Below are 24,128 nucleotides of genomic sequence, written 5' to 3' on the forward strand. Positions count from 1 at the left end.
CCACAGCTAGACTCCAAACCTTCCCACGTACACTTGGGGGTAATCCCTGCCACCACAGCTCTCGAACTCTTCGAGTAGCACGCCTAAGATAGGGAAGCAGGGAGAAGAAAAAGAAAAAAAAAAAAAAAAAAAAAAAAAAAAGAAAAAAGGCACATATTGCACATCTTCTTTTCTAAAATCACTGGGCAATTTACAAGCAAGATAACATACCATTTACCAAATCAGTATTCAAGGATCTCTGCTTATGCTAAAGCTCCACTAAAAAACCCCAAAACATCAAGCTCCCAGAAAGCACATTTCATGTTGCTCTGTAATGACCTCACACTATATCACAGCAACAAAAACCGACTTCTTGACAACACAGAAAGGAAAAGGAAAATAAGGTATGTGGGTCCTCAGTTTCCAGAGGAGAAACAAGCCACCCTTGCCTCATTTACAGAGTAGAACTTTACTTACATGCCTTCCCAGTTAGGTAGTATTTCATTGACCCAAATCACCATAGCACTAGCGATATTCTCTTCTTGCTTGAAACGCTCTCTCATTATTTTTTTCCTTTTATGTGCTTCTTTAATTTCTGTTAGGCATAACATGTTAATAATTCTGTATTAGTGTATATGAATTATTCGGTAAATAATTCAGCTATTATCCAAATATTTAGATGTCTGAAAGATGAAGGGTAAGTTACAGTTGTGTGTACTATTTCTGTGGACTGTAGGTGTATTTCTCAGGACATTTTTTTAATTTAAGCTAAGTTGTTCAAGTACAGTGATTTAGACAAGCAAAAGTCTGACTAGAACTCTCTTCTGCAGTACACAGAATGACTAAAAAGCAAGCACATCATCAGCGCTGTTCTTTCTGTCATGATTTTCATACCACATTCTATCTGAGCCTTACTTATTACTTAGACTAATCAGCAGTATTTATAGATAAAATTATTATTTAAAGGTGCAATTCTACATTCATTTTAAAATTATTCAAATTTTACTGAAGCATCTACCTAAAAGGATTATGTATTTTCTTTTCTGGAAACAGGACCTAAAGACCTGAGACAGTCACAATGGTGAACAAGAGAACAATGTTCTGCCATCTGTTAAAAAAGGATCATTTGTAGATCCCTCTTATTAAAAAAGCTAAGGGAAGGACAGAGCAATGCTGTCGTGACATCACTAAGAACCACTGTGACTAGACATTTTCTATTTACGCATGCATTAGACACAACAGTGTAAACATGCCACCCCTGGTAAACCAGTACGGCTGACCAGCTTCATTAAGTTTTCACTGAAGCTTTGTGTGTGGCAACAGTTAATGTAATAAACCAGGGCACACATATGAAAACACTACACATGGCTGCACCTCCCAAGATGCAGTTATTAAAGAACATGGACCACAGATCACAACTTACAAGATGCACACCACAAGAGCAGAGTGAAATGAATTGTCAGATGCCTTGGATTTCTTATTTCATCTTTCAAAGTTAAAGCTGCCTCAGATCCATAGAGGATCAATCAGTTCAGAAGCTTGTATTTCTGACAACAGCTCAAGTAAAGCATGCAGCACAGATTCTTAAAATAGCATATTCCCTGAATACTAGGCACAAGACTGCAGAAGTCCTTTCAACAACTATTCATAGATTGACACAGTACCAGATGCTACAGATCTGTTTTTTAAATTAAACATATCTAGTGGGAGTAGGAAGGTTCACACAGGTAGAGCTGTCTGGAAGAAAATCCGGTTTTCATCTGTCTTCGTGCTGAAATTGATCTCAAATTCCTGAGAAACTAGATCTTTAAGCAGTCAGTTTTATTATACTTTGGCTCTTAGTGGCAACTGCAGCAACACAGCTTGAAAAAAGAGCCCAAATATCCAGAAAGTTTCTAGCTGATCATACTACACAAGTAGTTTTTCCTTAAAAAGTAAACAAAAGGTTAAGCTGCATTCTGAACCTAGTTACATTCATTGTAGTGGAATAAGAAAACAATTTGATAATTGAGTTCTGTTTTAAACTGCATGCCCCTATGTACCAGAGAATAACCCAGACATCAAACATGAAGTTCTTTAATGTACGTACTCACCTACAACCCAAAATTTCCTTTATTTTTGCTGCACAGTTAAAAAGACTTACAGTGATTATTCGCAGTTAACATACCTCGTTTTTTTGCCTCTGCTACCATCTCATCATATTCTTGTCGGTGACGTAAAGCCTCCTCCACTGATTTGGCAGGAAGATTTCTGAAAACAAGTTGTTCCTGAATTCAATACACACAAGTGACATTCTGGACCATTTCAGAACAGGTTTAAATTTGGCTTTTCTCTAAGGTGAGCTCTGAGGTTGTCACACTACCAGTGTTTCAGTAACAGTTGTATAGAACTGTCAGATGTTTACTGCTCCTGTTTTTTAGTTTCTTCTAGAGCTTCCCCCAAAGTATGATTATTAAATTTGTTTAACATCTGGAACGATGCTCAAATTAACTAATAAAAGGGAAATACTGACAAACCATACAGTTATTTATTCCAATGCATTTCTGCACATGTGTATTTTAATCACTAAGTACACCTGCATATTGAGACCCAGTTGTTCACATGAAATCTGTCATGGCGTATTTTCAATAAAAGGTAAAGGTTTTTATTCATTATAGCTAGCCCTTTAAAATTCCCACAAAAGAAGATAGGTTTCCCAAAAGAAGAAAGAATAGATCACCATTTATGTCAGAGCTAAAGCTAAGGAAGCTTGCTGCAGTGCTACAAGTTCACCAGCTCAAAATGTGTTTTTTGGCTGCATAGTGATCCTCTAATTGCCAAACACACGCTTCCTTGTGACCAAGAAGACTCATTTCAAAACAAATCAGAGCACAATGTTTGCTCTCAGTCTCTTACCCAATTTGGTCTACTTTGGTTCAAAATAAATAGAAAGCAGTTTTGTCATTTTAATATTAAAAGTTTTGCATCTCCTCTTATACAAGCAGAAAAGATCACTTAATATTTCCAGTAAAAGTGAGAGCAGAATATATTTTCAAGGATGGATAGTGGCAGCACATTAGACACTTGGGATGGCACTCCAATTTGAAACAAGTGTCGTTTGGAAAAACATACTTATAGTAGTTTGTAAGTTGTAGTAGTATGAAAGTAAAGAAAAGCATCAGCAATCCAGTAACTGCCTATCTTACTCTCTGCCATACTGTAAAAGAAATAATACATTAACAAAAAAAATACTGCTAGCAATCCTCAGGATATTTCTGTTTTAGCACTGAATGAGCTTATTTACCCCTAGAGAGAATATTGAAAGAAACACTGTTTCTGAAATATGTTCTGTTTTCCATTTCCTAATTGGAATTGAACAGAGCAAACATTTAACAGTGCCATCACAAGCTTTTTCATGGTGCAATTTGAAAGCATTGCTCCATTTGCTTTCCTCAAGCATGTGTTCCTGGTCAGCAGGTCCTTCTCTTTCCTTCAAATTGCTAGACTGTATAGCTGAAAATACTGACCAATCTATTACTAATTTTTCATTACCATTCTTATTTGTACTGATATGGGTTTTGTTACATTTTCATCTACTGTTTCCTTGCCTTCAGCTGTAATTTTAAGAAGTCATGAAAACTTAATCGGAACAGGGGAAAGGAAGAGTTTCAGTGACTGCTCCAATCTTGGTACCAACAATGCACTGAACTGTAGCTGCCAGATACAAAATGAGCACTCAGCATTTGTGACAGGAAAGGATTGCCTGTGTTTCCAAGGCAATCCTTCCCACTCCTGCTATTACCTACCTAACAATTTTTTTTTTCCTTTTTAAAAACTCGTGTGGTAAGACAAGTCCAGGTTTGATGAAATGACAACTGTCACTATTAAGTCTTCACAACTGGTCTAGAAATTAAGTTTCCAGATTGGGGAACAGAGAAGCAGGGAGAGGGGAGTGCATGCTAAGAAGGCAGTGAAGAAATCAATCAGAATTCCTGAAGACTTTAGGGATGCTCACAACACTGTCACAGACAGCTGTGATATACAGTAGGTAATAAATTAGTGACTCTATTACAGTGAGAAAGAACTCCTCACATACACTGTAATATATTTAAAAGGTTCTTCTGGAGGTACTTGTTAGGCTATTATCTCAGACAGGATAATCCAATGATACTTTCACATAAGACTTGTGAAGTTTAGCTCATCATAAGTATATCTAAAATTCAGTTGCACAGCAGAATCATACTTACGCTGGTCGATCCTCCAGAATCAAAGCAGTAGTTGAAAGTGGTTCAAATTCAATATTTTTACGTCTTGCCGATGGGGGTGGAGGTTTATACATTCTTCCTGTCCGTGCTTCATATTCCTAAACAACATTATTGATAAAAATTAAATTTCAACTTTCAACCTCACCCATAATTAGTAAGCATGATAATAGTTAATACTTAAATAATTTAATATTATATATTTTAACATTATTTTATAGGACAGCAAGCAAGATACTACAAGTTGAAATTGCTGATAGCAACAGTGCACCTTTCCAGGACTGCTAAGTGAAGATGAATCAGAATACAGTTTCTTGCATCAACTTAATCTTTGATCTATTCTAGTTCAATATTACAACTGAGCACCCAAGGATCAGTTAGTTAGGAAATCTGCATAATCTTCCCAACCTAGTTAGTGCAGAAGTATATTTAAGTAACATGTAGAGTTGACAGTAAAAAACCCTCACCACTAACAACAAAAACCACTAATCAAGAACATGTGTCTCTTCCCATTTCTTCCTCTCAATTCTAGCCACCCTTAAGATCCAGTACACCTCACATTGCTGAGGCCTTTAGCAAGACCTTCAAACTCATAATAACCATAACCACCTACACTATACTCAGTGACAATATAACAATATTTGTCATTACAAGTCTGTTTCACATAATTTCTTTCTCAGAGGTTAAAACATGCAATCTACTTAGAAATATTCAACAACCTTTAATACACACGAGATTCTGAGAAAGAAAGAATCCCACTCTTTTACCACAAGAGCAACACAACAAAACAGAAATATGATACAATCTTTAGAAAAAAGGCTAAGCAGACCCAAGTGAAAACCTCAGATCTCAGATACTCTCTTTTTTAGCCTCTAAATAAACATTTACTGCCAAGTTAACCTTTTAAGATGTGCTGAATGGGTATCTGTGACAAGACCTTTTAACCTATTCCCAAACCAAATTAACTTGTGGAGTCACACTCTCCTTAGGTATGAAGGCTAAATACTAGTTTCTCTGCAAGTCTTCCACATGCTGGAATTCAAACATACCATACTAAGAGCTGAAAAATCATCTTTTTTAGAGAACAAATTCAAGATACTTTAGTAATGTATTTTCACAGATCACACAGCTCTATTCTTAATCATAGCCAAGTGAGTTCTAACATATAAGTTTTTTTTAATCTATAGACAGTTTGCTGTTGTATATATCTGTTGCTTTAATAACTCTGTAAGTAAATTTTAAAAAAAAATCAAATACTAATTAGGTCACATATCTTCCCACTCATATAGGAATCTTCTCTTCAAACTGCTCCCAAATGAATCTCACCCCTAATACACAGCTTCAGGTACACCTTAGTTCTCTCAGAGAGAAACAAAGCTTTACACAGTCAGTATTCATTGACAGCATTCTAGAAACAGAGCTGACAACTTTAAAACTCTTATATAAGTTAAAAGTTCAGTACACAGTTCATAAAGTTAAATGCAAAAAGACCATTGCACATGCACAATGCAACTTCAGATTTCCAGAGAAGGCACCAAGTCCAAGATTAAGGTCTCTTAGAGCTTTCTGCTCAACAGCCTCCTCACTCTGTCCATTTCTAACAATCTCTAACAAAATTTCTGTTCTTCCGCACTGGGTATGATACATTAAATGATCCGAGAAGTACAACCTCAATGATGTCACATTAATCTCATGTCAAGACTAAAATTAAAAGACAGTCAAAAATCTATAGCAGCCAGCCTACTCTTTCAACTATAGGAGAACATCTGTTGCTTTACCATCTTCAAAAAAAGCCCAAATACCTTGATAACAACTGTTTGCTATCATCATTTAAACAAATATTCACACTAAAATCCCAATTCTTTTTAAACACAATGACTTAAAAGTTACTAGCCAAGTCTTCTTAAATACAACTTACTTCTCAATAATTCTAAGGTTTTGGCCATGAACTGTGGTTATACAAATTTCCTAGAACACACTTCCCCTCCTGAAGGGTAATTCCCAAGACAGTTTTTGCTTTAAAATAATGTGCATCCAACACCATTCATCATCACCACTCAAACAAGTACCTTGAACAACTGGGCACATGGGATTGGTAGAGTTCTGTTGTAATTCACACAAGCACAAGAAAAATCAGAAAACTGACATTCACTGTATGAATGAATACACATATTCTCAAGGTAACATTATTTCATTCCACCCGAAAACAGAAACATCAGCACTCTTGCCATGCTGTATACCTCAGGATACTCCAGTACATTTGTAAGTTAGGAATGCATCCTGTGACAGCAACCAGAGATCAGCATCCAGGCTGCAGTACAGTAACAATGCCATCCCTCCTATTCTTGGTAGAAGTTCTAATTCATTTTCACATCCTTCTTTAGTTCATTTAGTAGTCTAGAACCTTTTCAATGTTCCTACATGTTGAATTTATATGCAAGTTTAAAAAAAAAAAAATCAGCACTGCAAGTTGTACGTTATAAATTAAGCCACTCTTACCTTTTTTAACACAAGCAATATATTTGAATAACGCTAGTGCTTCTGGCTACTGTATGTGCTAAGAACAGATATACTATTTCCAAAGCAGCAGAGAAAGAAAAAAACAAACTAAAAGTCTTCAGAGATTTTCACAAAAGGCAGAACTCATCATCCAACTGTGTTTCTGAAAATAAGTACATGCTACAAACAGTTGGGTTTTGTAAGAAAAGATCACATGAACAGAGAAGGAAAACTGTCACTAGAAAAAGTCAAAGCAGAGATCAAAATAGCTTCGGGCTCAAACTGTCATGGTGGCTTATTCCCCAAATCGAAATACATTCACAAAGCATCAGAACTTCCCACTGGAAGATGCTTCTTCCTCAAGAAGTCCGTGCACTAGGAAATTTATTTGAAGATTAGATCCCAGAACCATCAAACACATAGAGAACTTACACAACTAAAATATCCATTTTTTTCTGGATACTTTGCATGACTAGATGTAAAGAATCCAATATTCTTAACTCTGCATTTGAATCAGAATCTAAAATTCTTGGTGTGGAACAAAAAGCTTGAACTGACACAAAATTTCACTTCAAAAGATGTGAGCTAATACTTTTCCATAACAAGGTAAAAATACAATTTAAAGGTAAATGCTTTGTCAAATGCTTAACATGCAGGACATGTATTAGAAGACAGCTGACAGCTAAGATTCAAGACTATGTAAGACCTGTATATGTAAAAGAAGTTATTTTGGAAGTGTCACATGTATGGTTTCACAAGCTTAGAGAAGGTTGTTAAAAAATATTACAAGATATCAGGCATTTACTGAAAGTTCCAGAACGTTTCACAATCCCAAAGGAGAGACAAATTTCAGCTTTAACAGAAAGTAAAAATAATTATCTCCTTATTAAGGCTGGAACTGCACCTTCTCATCCTCTAAGCCAATAATTAATCTGTTAACAGGCTAAAGGCATGTTTTTCTTGAAAAACACCATGACAAGATATTTAAGAGTGCTTCGATATGTGGAGGGACTTGCATTTCTGGTATTTATTCCCACAGAAATACAGATAAGCCTATTAACCTACAGGCAGGTAGCAGGTAACTGGGGCTGGGCAAAAAATGTCTTTTGCTTATAAACTGCCTTTGTGCCTAAGATAAAGATACCCCAAATACTACTTTCTAAAAAAAAAAAAAAAAAAAAAAAAAAAAAAAAAAAAAAAAAAGAAAAAACCACACACGAACAAAAAAACCAACCAACCAATCAAACAAAAACCCACCAAAGAAACAACAACAAAACAAACACACATCCCCAACATCACCACAAAGAACACCAAAACACCTTCCTGGTGTTCTAAATAAACAAAAAATAATAAACCTGCAGAGGTCTATTGCCTGCACCTTTTCACTATCTACATGGAAAACATACAAAACAGAAGTTTCTTTCATCCTTTCTCTGAAGAACCATCTGGTACAGCCAGACCACTGAGAGTTATTTTAGATATCTCTAAACACTACTGGATTGCTCTGTGTAATTGCCCATAGCTCCTTCTTCCAATACTTAACAACCTTACAGAAAGGAAAACCAGCTGCATTGCAGCATTCCAGAAGCATTAGTTGACCTTAAGTAGGGTATGCTTCTGGGGATAAAGTATTTAACTAAGTGTGAACACAGTGATTCAGTCTTAGAAGACAAACTTGCATCTACAGTGCTCAAACTATACAGTTGTAAAGGAGTAAATACCAGCCATAAAATTTAACATGAATCTTGCTTGTATAAGTTTTGATCTATCTATGATCCACCAACAAAAACTCAACTCCTGGAAATGAGCAATAAAAGCCTTGGATTACAAGGACTGTGGAAGTCCTCACAGTACCAATCATGCAGCTAAAATACCACAGATCCAATTATGTTTTAGGCAAGCTGAAGGAGAAAGTGATCTGATAGGCAAGACTGAATTAATTTACCGCATCTTAAAGATTGCCTCTATTTAAAGTAGATGTCAAAGCACACTAATACTCCAATTAAACAAAGCATGCACCCTGCATATGACATTTTCTTCTAACATGCTTTCTCCTCCAAAATTCTAAGGCTGATACTAAAAGAGGTTTTATTCAATCAACCATGACTTCTGTTGAGAAAACAGAATGGGGATTGCCATATATTGTGCTAATGGTCTCTCCTCTACATACACATGACTCTGGAGCAGATGGGTCTATAAACCATCTATATGATTATTTTCATGATGTTATACAGCTGCTTAGATATATCACCAGAAAGATTGCATCCCTTCTTTTGAATCTACTATTTGAATGTACTCTCAGGCACATGTATGACTCTTGAGGATGGTCCTGTGCAGGCCTAAGAGATGGAGTCAATGATCCTTGCGGGTCCCTTCCAACTCAGCATATTCTGTGATTCTCTGAGTCAGGGTTGATCATTCAAGAATGGAAGCATTAATAGAATCACTTAGGAGGGCATCCATGTAAGAAGAATTTCTGCTAATGCATAATCCTACATCATCATATGTGCTGCCTCTGGGTTAAATGCTAAAATCTAAAGCTGGCACTGGCTATAAGGTGATCATAAACAAAAAAGTGTTTATAGCAAGAGCAGATGTCACTGAAAAATTCTGAGTCAAACTAGACATTTTCCTGGAACTAAGAATTCCAGATGCTATCAGAACAGGCAGAACAGTACATTCTTGTCTAATTTGCAGGTGAAATAGGAAGAATATATATTTATGGAGGAAAACATACTAATTTTCACATAGCACAAGAGACCAACCAAACTGACACTTAAGAGTTTCTAGGTCAACCTTCCAAAGTAATGCCATACACCTTCAATTCTTTGTTTACTTTATTGTTTCCTCAATTGGATATTTAACAAGGTGCATCACATTTAATCTTTTGTTCACAAGAAGCCACCGGCTTTGGGCCCAACAAAGAAGAGCTGAGAGTGGCCATTTGCCACTCTCAGCTCAGAATCAACTGGTAACCATTTGCATCAGAATCAACTGGTAGTTACATCACTGCTCTGTTTCACAAAGCCACAGCAACTGTTTCATAAAACTAAAGAGCCAACCTGTACTATTCCTGTTTAACAGACTGCAGGATTCAATAAAAAGTTTACAAAGGAAGCAATTGGAGCAATTTCAGAAGGATACAGTCACAGCAGATAGATGACACAACATAACGAAAGTCTCAATAGCTACGCTTTTCTAGGTTTCCAATTTCATATTGGAAATAAGTGATTAAAAGCATCTGGAGTTCTGAAGTGCCACTGTTAATGACTTGTGTGACTTAGTGACAGAAAAAAGATTCAAATCTAATAAGGTGTTCAAAAATATTAGAAATTAAGCCTTTTAACAACTTTTACCATTAAGCAACAAGGCACAAACATAGAAAGTAAATTACTATCAAGCTCTATCATTACCTATTTCCTGCTATTCAGGAACATGCAACATAAACGATAAACAATAATACTCTATCACTTTAAGCTGTTAGTGAGATTCATGTGTGAAGTTTGTTTGTTTATTTTACTAATGGTATTTAATGAGTTGATGGTTAGTGCCATAAAATATTCATGCTACTGTGAAAATGTGATGTTTTTTCTATTTTAATGAGTGCTACACAGTCCCATGCATGGCATTGAATACAACTAAAGAAAGTATATATTAAATTTCATACCCCTGTGTTTAACAGACTGAGAGCAGATATTGACGCAAGACTGCCAGAACTGTCATCCTAATGAGAAAAACAGAAGCAAAGCCTTAGTGAATAAATGAAGGGAAAAGACCGTTACAATATAGCAACATGCAAGCCAAAATTTAAATTCACATGTAGAGTATTTATCTTCTATGTTTGAAGACACATAAATGTGTCTGCTCCTCCTTCTCCAGCCCTCAAAATATACAGATACACATACAAAAGCTGCCCATTTGTGCAAGTTGTCTACAGACATTGGTTGTGTTATCTTTCTGGTTTAATTGATGTTTTATATTCTCAGTAATCAGCACTTTTGCCCAAAGTGAGATCTTTTGCTGTGGCACTTCTCAGGCACATGACAAAAGGCATTCCCTAAGACATCACTGCCTCTCCCTAGTACACATCACTCATAAAAGTTAGACTTACTTAAACACTAGCCTTGGAAGGCAACCTGTTAAAAAGCAGAAACAAAACATTGTCCCCCACTTCCTCCTGCCATGTAATAATCAGTATTTCTAAACTGAAAGTCCAAAAGTGGACTACACCTCAACATTACTGGTGAGGCAATGAGAACTGAGATGCATTTGTAAGGCTTTGAGAAATAATCACTTAAATTAAGCCTAAGATTCTAAGCACCAGTCGAACCCTTCACAGCACATTGCAGCAAGGTAATCAGTTAAAAGCATGCCAACTAGAAGAGACTCCATTCAACCACAGCTCTGCACACTTCCATTCAAAAGTCAAAGCTGGTTTTCTAATGGAAAGAAAAGTCAAGCTTAAAAATGGGGTGCAGGGGAGGTGAGAAACCCAGCCATTGGTTTTAAGCACCAAATTGCGGCACCAAGATGAAGCAAAATAAGCTTTGCATCATGACTTCAACAAAACACATCTGCAGTTTTCTGTACCATGCACACCCCAGAATAATAGAAAAGTATTTTAAAGGCTTTCTTATCTCTTGACATACTATTTTTATCTTTTCAGTATTGAAGTACCATACCAGCCTCAGAAGGATAAGGCTTACATTAAAAAAAAAACAAACCCCCCCAACCTAAAGACAAAATATCCGTGTAAGACAGCAGATCTACCACCTAAATCTTTTTGCTAAATTCTTTATCCTTTTGGAATTTGATATAGGCTGGCTAGGTGATGATTTTGCTATGTCAGCACCTCAAGTTCAGCACCATGTCTGCTTAATCTGCAAAAGCTCACCTCTTTAAGAGAAGGAAAAAAAAACCAAAACATCATGCTTTGCTAAAGAAGTCGAAAGGCCCAATAGAGGGGGAAGAATACCATCAGAGAGAGAATCCAGACTACAAAAAGACCCAAAACATCATGTCCCACCAGATCAAAGTAAAAGAAGTTTTATCATTTTTATTACATCAATTTATATTCTTTGTTTACTCCAAACTTCTAAGAACAGAAATGAAAATATATACAATGCTTATGTTTTCTTTTTCAAGCATTAGGAAAAAGAAGTTTGCTTCAATACCCTTAGTAGTTGTCCCCAAAGACTTTGTTTTTGAATAACAGCAATCAGAAGAATTCACATCAGCAGAGTCAACACCTCTGTGTTATTTTCAAAGCACTGCTCCCATCCCCACCGTAAGTTACTCCCCTGAAGATGCATTTGTGCCACCAGCATAGCACTGACAACATAAAAACTTCTTAAGTTTTCCTTGTCAAAGCAGCTGGGTAAGCTCTGGCAGTAGGAGCTGAATTGTATTTTATGTCCTTTATGCAAAACAAAAGGAAGCATTTGTCACTCTGAGGGGTTCTACTACTTTCTCTACCACTTTACTGAAAGATAATCATTGCAGAAATCTAGAACACTGGCGAATGTCTTTAGTTTACTTCTAGAATAAATATTTTACTGACTACACGTGATTCTGGAACTACGTGGTACATTTCTGGAGAATCTGAACTGCTACAGCATCTACAAAGAAAACCATCACAGCCTTGTCACTGCTGCTAGTAGAGCAAATTGTTATTCAGGCGTTACATGTTCCTTGCAAGACCCAATACCCCATAAATAAATACACAAGTAAATAAATTTTATTGTCTGTCCTCGTTTCAAGGCAATTTGTTACCAACGTATTTCAACCCTATATCTGGTAAACAGGCAAAAGTCTTGCCTTTCTCTTTTCTCCAGTAGTAGTGCAAGGTGAGCCAACACAACCTCTATATAACAATCTGCTTAAGAACCACTCCTACAAAAAAGCACCTACCATTGTACAACTTCTCACAGATAATTAGTCCTTAGGTTTGTTTACAAACACACCATACACATTTTTATAAGCATTAAAGAGCTTCACACACTTTTAAACTGCAACAACCAAAACTGGAGGGAAGAGTTAATATTGCAAATTAGAAGGTTTGAGTAGTATGAAAACCCATTCAAAACGCATCTGTTCCTCTGAAAATCCTTGTCCCTGGGAGACCAAGGGAATTCTGCCCAATCAGTGACTGCAATTTCTCCATTAGATTTCAGACCGGAGATAACAACATTGGAAAAATATGCAAGTGAAGACACTGAGTTTTTTAGCCCTTGAGTAGGTCACCCCAACACATTTTCAGAGGTTAGTTGTACAACAGTGAAGTCAAAAGTTAGTATTTAATGGACTGTCTAAAATTAAAACCTTCCAGTTTGTACACAAGGTGACAGATTTTGGAAAAGATGGCTTCACTTCTGAATAAGCAATCATTTCTAAATCACTGCAAGCTTTTCATGGTGTGTCAGATTTAAATAGAAAAGAAGCCTCTTTTTCCACCTCATTTAAAGCTGCCACTAAGAGCAGCATTGTTAAAACTGCTGATAAAATGAATTTGGTGAACATTTTACTTTTTTTTTTTATTTTGCAATGTGTATTCGCAAATTATGAGTTTAATTCAGGTATATTAGAAAAAAAACAACCATACTGTTTTAAACAAATTAATAAAAAGTATGCAAGACTGCTTTAATGAAAAAAGAGCTAAACTTAATGACTTGATTTCAGAATAGTTTTGATTATAGATTAAAAGCTCTTTTCTTTAAGCATAAGCACAAAAACTGAAATTGAGCTTGCATTTTTAAAGAGAACTTGGACTCTAGTCAATACATTCCAAAATGTTATATATCAGCCCACAAGTCTGTTTCTACTTTAAATGCTTCTGCATTAAAATATTTTAGCCATTTAATTTAAAGCAGATTTCTGTACAGACTGAAAAGAATTTACCAAACTGATCATTAATGACCACATACTTCTTCTAATAGCCAGTTTTATTAGCTGCAATTCATGAAAAAAGGCACACTTCCTAAAACCATCAAAGGCATTTGACATTTGCAGTCCTGGGGAGTTGCTGTTTTCCCTTTTTAAAAAACAGTGAAGGAAGGAAGCCCAGAGGAGAGAGATGTCCAGCAAAAGAGTTGGCCTCGATCACATCCTGCTTGGGCAGCTCTAAATCCAAGGAGAGATGAGCGTGCCAGCAGCTGCGAGAGGGGAGATGCAGCTGCCAAGAACTTTCAACCTCTGACCCAGTTCGAGCGAGCGCACCTCGCCCAGAGCAGGCTGATGGCAGCACAGCTGTGAGGGACTCTGCTGCTCCCCAGGCAGGCAAGCCCCCCAGGCTGCTGTACCACAAAAATATTTATCTTCTTCTACGTGTGCTAAGAAGATTGCAAAGAAATTATTTACAGTAACATTCATTAGACAGTCTCTGAAGGCAGAGCTGGCTAGCATTGCCGTCTGAAAAATGTCTGAAACAGTATCCGAAATTAAGTTTCCAGATTTTCTCGGAGGTTATTCAAGATATTGGAATCACTGCCTGACTTCTCTGGAGAGGCGTATATAGCAGTGTCTAGTTGACAGACAGTGACTGGGAGCCACAAGCATTCATTTAAATGTAATTATGAATTTACTACGTCACCCTTACCATAACAAAGGTAACAAAGGAGGCTTCCATCAGCCAGAATGGAAAGGGGACACCTGAGTTCCACCAACCTTTTGGCTATAAATGTACAATGACGCAATTTTTCTCTCTTTTACTAATAGGAAAGTCCTTTAAGCTTCATTATACTGCCATAAAACTTTGATGGAAGTATTATTCTTATCCAAAAGACTTCCTCCTCTTATTAATTACAAAGTTTTTCCTGTTGTGAGTTAATTTTTCTCGCAACAGGGCTTCCTACGATCTCATCCTTTATCTGAAGGATGCTGACTCATTACTGAGTTTCCTTAATCAAGGGTTTATTTGTACCATCTCAAGGCTGGCCACTGGCATCTGTAAAGTGAGAGAACTGTGTTCAACCATGGAGAATAATGTTCAGGAACAGCAAGATTTGTTGCTAATAATAAACTACCATAAACTCCCTTACAGGCAGCTTTCCTACAGCTTAAGCCCATTCTACTTGCAGTCTTACACCTAAAGCTCATTTTACAAAAGCTGGCTAACAGTAAGTAGTCATGGTTCTGACCATAGATTGCTAAAAAAAAAAAAAAAAAAAAAAAAGGAGAAAAATGCAGGGTTTGTGTTTCAGATCACATTTGATCCCTCCAATTTAGAAAGTCAAAGTGCAAGTTTGCAGAGACACTCCATGTAGGTTATGAAGCAATCTGCCAGGTTCACAGAATTACTTATGAATAAAACATATTAGGTTTCAATCATATTTATATCAACTTCTTGAAGGCCTATATTTTTTTCACTTGCCTATATTCATTCTTGCCTATATTTTTTTCATTCACATCTCCTGCATAGTGAGGAACTAGTCTAGGGGCTTCAGTCAGACATTTGAAAGTGAAGATGCTATTTCCCACTGATCTTCAGTAACCAAGTGTACCTATATCCATTCTAAACCATCACCAGCTTAGCAAGTTTGAACACTTTTTTGAGAAAAGAAACCATTGGCTTTTCTTCAAAGGCATGTGTACAGGGAGCTATATCGTAAATCTTAAGCACACATACAAGACATTTGACATATGCTAAATTTGGAGACATTAGGGTCACTTCTCAATTAAAGATCCAATTGTCTTGGGTATTGTACATCTAACTGTGTGGAGAGTGTACTGTCAATCTAGATCCCCCTTTGATAACTGTATATCTTAGTTCATGAGGCTTTATCTAAAACCCAGGCATGCTTTAGCCAAATAGAAAGCTAAAAATGTTAGCTATTACCTTACTCAAGATTATGAAAATCCAACAGTGATTTTAATCTGGCAAACACGACACAAACCACGTGATCATGGCTAGGACCAACTCAATCATATTTAAAGATAATATATTGTTGTAATACATTTGCTTTTCTACCACTTTGGACAAGTTAAAAAAAAAAACAGGAACACTGCCGTTTAAAACAAAACACAATCACTGAGGGACAACAGAATAAGAAAATAGGACTATTTTTTCAGATTATTATCTTCAACAGGTTGCCCAGGCAAGCTGTGGATGTCCCATTCCTGGGAGTGCTCAAGGTCAGGTTGGATGGGGCTTTGAGCAATCTGCCCATGGCAGGGAGGGTGGAACTAGATGACCTTTAAGGTCCCTTCCAACCCAGACCATTCTATGATTATAACACAGCCTCCAGAACAAATGTCTTCATTACTAGAGAACAGTAAGCAGATGATCGGTAGCACTGTGCAGATTCTCCGGATTTTTACCACAGCATTTTCATAGCACAACACCAACAACATTCATCCGCAAGTAAACAAAGAACACATGCCCTCTTTCCCACCCAAAAAGGAAAATCATTTATATAAGAAAATTCTATTTGAAAACGTTAAAAAAGCAGTCAGTTTACCTCACAGTAAATCACAGGATGGTTTGGTTTGGAAGGGACCTTTAAAGGTCATCTAGTTTCAACCCCCAAGATTGCACTTGCTGTAATCATTTCCCTACAACGTTTTATTGTGTGACAAATCCCATTACATCGAAGTCCTTCAAAAAGAATCTCTCATTTTTCACTTTAGTTACTCCCAAAAGGCTCTTTTTGCCACAAAGCTCTTTCTAGAAGATGACTGAACACTGCTTCATTCACAGCCATTTGCACCTGCCAAACACATCAGCTTATATGGAATTTAAGAAAAGAGATGGAGAAAGCAGCTCCCAAGAGACTGGAGTTACTGTATTAACAAGCACATGGGACATTCACATTTCATATGTCAACAAATCTTTCCATTTCAGGTTTATAATATTAAGTTATATTAATGCTAATATTAAGTAAATGATACATTACCAATTGCTCACCTTCAAAGACTATGACGTTTTAATATTATTTTATCAAATAAACTCCACAGGAACAATTATATGGAAATGCAACTTTGTGTCAGAGGAAGAATATCCGAGGCACCTTTCTGGAGTACCCCAGTAACTCCAAACCAAGTTCAATTTACAGTATTATTTTGGAACAAAATACCTTGAGGGAGATTAAAACTTTCATTTAAAAAAGATGATATGTTTCAGAATTCTAAGCAATTTGTCACAAGTTATCCACACAGGAAGCCTTCCAGGCAATAACAACTATGGAAAAATCAGTTAGATTGTGGCATATCATATTAAATAAGTGTGCTGGTTAAATAAGACAGTAAGTCAAAACGTTACAGGAATTTAATACAAGTTCTGATGTCTTCACAAAAACAGCTTAAATGCTTTCTGAACATGTATCACCTTTTTATAAGCACTGAGATGTACTGAGGAATGTACCTGATAAAACTCAAACTTCTTAGTAACTACTATTCTTTAAACAAAGCCCCAGAAGAGTTTCTCAGAGCACTCTATGGTTGTATAACAATATGGAGATAACAGCAGAGAAACACAATTTCTATGTGTTATTTTTACAGGTTTCATACCTAGAGTTGTGTGATGTTTACTCACCTGCTGAATAATTTTGGAATCTTTCGGAAGGTTTTCCCTAGGTGGGACTTTTCCAAACAACTTCCAACCAGGAGCGCTTTGGACAGCAGGTTTGAGTTCCTTTGTCCTTTTAGTGAAAAAGTTTCTGTAAAGAGAGGAGGGTTTTCTTTTTGTTTATTATAAGCATATAAACAAAATATATTGCGCCCATTGAAATTTACTGCTCCACAAATGCAGAGTGTGCTACCTTAGCTTTCTCTTTGACTTGAAATTCATTAACTTGAAATGAAGCATCTTTCATTACAGATGCTTTGATGCTCATATTTGGTTTAAACATCCAGCTTTACTTCTGAATTTTAAGCTACTTTATGAAATATCAGAGCTTTATTTAGTAATACCAGGCACTTTATTAAATGTAAGATAGCAGCATGAGACACCTCTCAGACTTTTGTTTGGGATTTGCTTTAATGTCTTACTAACCTATTTTGGTACTGAAATGACAACAGTTGAAAAACACAGTGTAACTCAGAGATTTAAAAAAGAAATTGTGAAATATTACTTCTACTAACATTCTCTGCAATCTTCACACCTTCAACTTTCATAACATGGACTAGAAAACCAGTGAACAATCACACAGCTTTAGTTTAGCAGATAACCTTTACCAGTGCCTAAGGCAATTACACTGAAAAAAGCAGATGACTGCATTGCTCTTACTTCTTAGAAAGCCAACCATCACAAGACCATATTAGCAACCATTTGTGTAGATACTCAGCTGTACTTTTTGACTCAAATCACAAGCTCCCACAGAGCATGCTATGTATGAGTGCTTAGAAAATTAAAGAAGTGTATTTATTCCACATATTGGAAAGTTACTTTCCAGAAACTTGCAACACAAAGGGATTAAAAGCTCAGTAGTCCATAAGGTTATTTCTCAGGAAGCTTACAAGCTGACCTCTGAGTGAACAGAATATGGAGCACTTTTATTGAAAGATGTTTTAGTGCAGTGCTAACTAGCTAACTTCACAATCTTCATCTGGAAAGAGATCCCCAGATTTATTCTGCACTTGAAGTGTTTGCTATATTTTAAAATACAATTCCTTCTCAAATTGGATGCAGTCACATTTGTGCACAGTGAACAGTCTTTTGGCTTGTCCAGATAAAAGAAGCATGCTTCAAACACCTCAGCTCATCTGAAAAGTGCTCAGTGCTCTTAAATTCCAGTGTTGTCAGGATTTCTGGGCAGGCAGCACAGTTTTACAACTTAGAACTGTTAGTGTTTCTAAGATATTGTACAGCTTTCAAATACAAACTATCTTTTCAGTTTCCAGAATGCTTTTTGTTATTTGGGAAACAGGCAAATGCCTGTCACAAAAATCCCTTCCATGCAAGTTTGCATGAATGGACTATACAGTCTGTAAACTTATGTGTAGTTGAAGATGTAGCCACCAGCAAAAAGCAAGCTGGAGAGATGGAGAAGTAGAGGCTGATAGAGCATGGAAGCCTCCCAAGAACTGGTAAGCTCAACTGGTGGTCCTCTGGAATTCAGGAAGATTAAGAAACCCCAAGACTCTCTGTCTGAGGTCACCAGCACACACTACAATCCTCAACAGCTTGCTAAAAAAAAAAAGTCTGCATTCAAAGAATCAAACTGTTGCTATTAATAATAGCATAATTAATACAAGGTGTTCTGGTAAGCATTAGTTGTGACCCACACATCCCACAGCTCTGTCTCCATCAGGGAAACTTGCAATATCCTAATCCATCCCTATAGAAATAATGTAAGCACTCAAACACCAAGATAGTGGTTTCCAACACATAATCTAGAAAGAAGAGCTGATGAAAAAGCCAAGCCGTGGCACCAATGTCTTTAAAAGACACTGTCCTCAGTCAGTCCCAGGACTGCACACCATTAGTGAAATGAACAGGTCCACCCATCAAGGCAAAAAAAAAAAAAGTGCACTTGCATGTTTACAGAAATAACAAAGGCTCGCTTTACAAGTACAGGACACCTTCCACAATGCTTTAGGTTGTCTTCAGGAGGGAAGGAAGACTGTTTGAAGAATCATCAACAAAACAAGACTACTGCAGCAGCTGTCTTTGAACTTAACTGAAAAAGACTTTTCCACCCGAAAGCACAAATGCAGGAAGATACATTCTGCAGTACTGTTCTTGACTTCATGGATAGCAATTACCATCCAGTCTCTGCACATACTATGGAACACCACCAGAATAACTTAGCAGTTGAGATCCACTGCTTCTAGCACTTGTGGAAGCTGAAAGGTCTATGCCTTTAACATTGATGGCAATCTGTCACTGTATCAAAGCTGGTTTATGATTAACTAGGAAGCTGGTAGATTTAAAAAAGGAAAAATGTGTAAACAAACAGAAGGTTTTAATTAATATTTTGGTACAAAAGATTAAGGAATGCTCACAGCTTTTACAACATCTCGTTTTTCAATTTTTTTTAACAAATATAATATTCAAACAAACCTTCCGGAAAGCAGCCTGGAAGAGAAGAAATTTCACTTTTATTGAGTAGATGTTCATTGAAGTCTGTTTCTTGTGAAGGTACAAAGCTGGTCAAACTTTTTATGATGTCAGAATAAACCTCACATAGGAATTCTAATCCAAGAGAAATTAATGAGATGTTTACAAATAAAGTTTGCTGAAGATGGAAGGACACAATATATTGTTTTGGCAGCTAGCAGTATCACATCTGATGTGTTGTTGACAGCAGTAAAGACTTACAAAAGCCTTGTTAAGGAACAGCATCTGTGAATGCTTACAAGTTGCATTCACTGAATGGCAGAAGTGTACTAGATTTGATATATTTGTTGCTGCTTAGAATATTCATGAGCTTCACTGATCCCAGGAAGAGTCATCTATTGAGATGGCTGAAAAGTCAATAGCATTTTGGTACAGAATCTCAAAATCTGTTTGAAAACGTCAAAATTCCTTAAAAAGAAGCCTGCACTTTAGAATTGAATAATGCTTTCTGTTGCAAGGACCCTTGGGATAGAAGTATTAAATTAGTTCATAGATTTAAGCTCTAGTTTACAAAAACCCATGGGAAAAGTTGCAGGGGTTTTTTCCCTGCTACTTTTATAGAACACATATTAACACTCTCAAATGACACTCCTAAATGTTTCAGCAGGTGCCTTGAAGAGCTTGAAAACTAAGTGAAGTGCCACAGAAGGAGAAGCTGCTAGTGGCACACATCAAGACATCTATTGCTAACAAGGTTTGGATTACGCTACACAAAAATCTATGGGGCTCTGATCACCCAACTACAACAGCTGTAGTGACAGTTAAGACTAGTGGTTTTCCTCCTTATTTTTAACAATGTTGCTTCAACTATTACTGCCTGTGCCCACAGCATTCTGTACCAGTTTCACCATACTGATGGTACAGTAATTCAGAAATGTTAACGTTAATGCCACCGTTAATGTAGAAGTGGTTATGTTCTACTGCAATTGCTTGTTTCCACTCTGGTTTTGCTTTTAAATTCCTTTTTCCATTGTCATTTAAGATAAATTAGTGAAGTCTAAATACCATTAGAATTAAATCTAAGAAGGGGATAGGTGGAACTTGATATTTTAATGGATTTTTTTTTTGTTTACTTTGGGGGTTTGGCTTCCCTCCTGAAAAAAATCTGAACACAACTTTTTTCCAATTTCCAAGCTAGTTGTACATCAGTTCAAGAGATGACAGATTTCCAAGTTTTAGAGGAAGTTACTGAACAATACAAGACAGTTACTTCAAAACTGATCTTAAATTATATCAAAATACAGACTAGAAACTGGGCTGCTGTATTTACACAACAGTCACTCAAAGAAAGCTGAAGTGCTTTGAATAGCAGCAACCATGAACATCAGCAGGTAGGAAAAGTGCCAGGCTAGATACAACTACAGCACTCTGCCTCTAGGTATGAGTGATTCACCTCTCCACGAGACCAAGTAGTCTTGCAATAGTCTTTTGTTCAACCAAAAATGTCAAACTGTAATCTAGTTTCAAGTTAGATATCATTTTGCTACAGTTCTTTCAAAGATCACACACATGGACCTTCCCTTTTTACTGCTTCACTGTGTGCCACAAACAACAGACTACCTGTATTCCACTGCTTTGTGCGTCCCAGCAACACCTGAAGTTGCTTTCCTTCCCCCTCCAAACACACATCCCTAGGTTTCCAATAACAGATTCAAAGGAGCCTGCCAAAAGGTTTATCTCTGATGATTCAGAGCTCTGATGTTGTTAAGATATAGTAGGACATTACTGGAAGCAATCAACTTTATTTACTTCCATTTTCCCTGAAAGTCCCATTTGAGTTCAGCATTCTTAACAATAGCTCTTGGAAACAGCATTCACAAGTCTATATCTGCCCTTGGTTCTCTAGCTCTAAAGCACGATACAGACACTGACTCATCTCTCCACTCCCTCTATAAAACTGTAGCCCTTAAACCCATACATTCAACAACACTTGTAAGTGCAGCCCCAGCTTAGAAAGCCACACCAACTGTTTAGCCAGGGAGTCTAGAAACGCAGTTTTATCAGATTCTTTAAAGGCGTTGCAAACTCAAAGACAGTTAAACAAAGCAGTCAGGAGTCATAACAAGGATTTGCCTCTTCTCCGTTTAGGAATGTCTGTAGCCTCAATCTACTTCTTACTTGGTGTTAGAGAATCCAGTCATTAGAACTCCACATTCAGGCTCAAGCTTCACCTATCCTGATGCTTTTGGCAATCTACAGACAGATTTCAGGTAGGTTGGATCTTACACCTGAGCCATTTAAGATGAATATCAGTATAAAGCATATAAAAAAATCAGCCTGCATTTCTCCAATTTGTTAATTGTGCACTAAAAAGAAATGGTAAAATTCTAATGGTATCAACTACTGACACAAGGATATGGTCTTGGAAGAGAGCACAAACCATATGATCATCATTAGTGTTATACATGAACAATGAACCATGCGTCCTTACAGTTCACTTTAATATACAAATAAATTTAATTCAAAATGCTGCACCATGTTAGACAAAAAAAACCCCAAACAAACAAACTGGGGGCATCCCTGGAAAGCAGTCCTTACAGAACTTGCAGCATGGCACCAAACAAACAATTTTTTCCAAATAAAATATTCAGAATTCAGGGTTATTTTAGGAATAGATGAAATACTGTGGTTAAATCTTGATGTTGAAAGCTTGGCTACTAGTCTTTGACTTCCTTCCCTTGCAAGGTAACTTCGACCTTGCTCAAAATGTTTAGTCACTAATCTATAAATGAAATAGTTGCAAAAAGAGACCTTCTGTTAGCATACTAAAAATTACCTTTTTTCTTTAGAGAAAAAAAAGCTAAAACATTTTTTTTTACTTCACACACATACCAATCCCGTCTACTGTCATTTTCCGTCATCAATCATTTCTTCTGACTGCATCCAGCTTTCAAGAGCTTTGATAAGAGGGAAGTACTGAGAAAACAAGATTTGAAAGCTAAGAGAACTGACAAAGGAAGCGAGGGCTGATTAGATTGTCCTTTTGATTAAGCATCTAGTACCTGTTAGTAAACACTACATAATACAACTGTCTGATTTTAAAACAGGGAAGCAGTACACAAACAGGAAGGAATCAGGATTCCGTCAAGAACATCCTCACTCTACGATATAAAACTTTTCTTCACAGAATCAGAAAGGCTTAGAGGGGGAATCCAGCACAGAATTAATGCTACAAATGAGCACAAATGCACAAAAAATGCAGTTAAAAGCCCTGGAAGCTGCATTTCTCTGCAATAACTGAAGCACATTAAAAATCTACCGATTCCAATAAAACCTCAGAATTTGTAAAAGGAATATGATGTAACAAAATTCAGAGTTCTCCTTGTGTAGTCTTGCTCCATCCCTATCCTAATTTTTAAAATAGGCTTCCTAGGCATAAAAGATAGGTCTGCATTTGAAATTTGTTGACATCAGCTGAAAGACAAACTGATAAGGAAATTACTTATTTACCCAATAATCTTTATCCAGAGTGCTATATCAGTAAGGAGTTAGAAGAGGTATGTCCCAAGAATTGCTATAGATGCATTTTTACTGGTATAGCATTAAAATGAGTAGTTGTTACTTAAAACCATACTTTCAGAACAGTCTGCACAAATTCTGAAGATCCCTGCAAGCCTCTGATGCCATATTCCTTTACTACTACAGCTGAGTACATAACAAGAATTAATTAATCCACATTGGCATGTCTTTACCATGTGTAAAACACCAAAGCTGCTTAAAAACACAACAGAATTTTTCTTCATACTCCAGTCTTGTCCATTCTGTTAAGGTCTTATGTGCAATAATTGGAAATAATAAAGCAATAGGTTTTTTTCTGCTGTTAAGCACCATCAGTCCTTCTGCTTTAAACAAGACTTTTCAATAATTTACATACAGAAACAAATGTAACTCAACTCTAAGCATAAATAATGAAACATTAAAAGGAAATAGAACCTTTTTGGTTAGCCACTTACCTGCAGAGCAACAGAAGTAGGATTCTATTTCTACATCTCAGACTGTTTATATACAGTACACAATTTGTAGGAATTGATAAAAAAGTGTGTCCAAAAAGTTAACAATATATGTTCAGAGTGCACACAGTAATTACTTCTAAGACCAAAAGACAGGGTGTCACAGCTACCTTGTTATTTTAGATTTGAAATACATTACACTGTCCAGGAGCTGTTTGCTCAGTTTCACCTACTCATAATTATTTCCTCACATTAGTTATGGCTGAAAAAGTGACATGAACATAAACATATTAAAAGCAAATAGCCCCTACTTTACAAATATACTTTTAAATTCATCCTTTATCCTCACATTTCAACCTTAATTTCTAAGTTAATATGCAAGTATTTTTAGGCTTAGCTTAAAAC

The 24,128-nt window shown here is 36.5% G+C and overlaps 1 protein-coding gene across 1 annotated transcript in view; it reads right to left on the reverse strand.

Annotated features, from left to right (window-relative positions):
* TBC1D12 (TBC1 domain family member 12) overlaps positions 1-24,128 on the reverse strand; it is a 44,403-nt gene that overhangs the window by 10,063 nt on the left and 10,212 nt on the right. The window contains 5 exon segments of the mRNA XM_017839540.1: positions 457-574; positions 2,147-2,229; positions 4,206-4,321; positions 10,387-10,443; positions 17,248-17,371. Of these exon segments, the coding sequence (XP_017695029.1) occupies positions 457-574; positions 2,147-2,229; positions 4,206-4,321; positions 10,387-10,443; positions 17,248-17,371 (498 nt within the window).

Source organism: Lepidothrix coronata, unplaced genomic scaffold, assembly GCF_001604755.1.
Source record: "Lepidothrix coronata isolate B3197 unplaced genomic scaffold, Lepidothrix_coronata-1.0 Scaffold8, whole genome shotgun sequence".
Taxonomy (NCBI): Eukaryota; Metazoa; Chordata; class Aves; order Passeriformes; family Pipridae; genus Lepidothrix; species Lepidothrix coronata.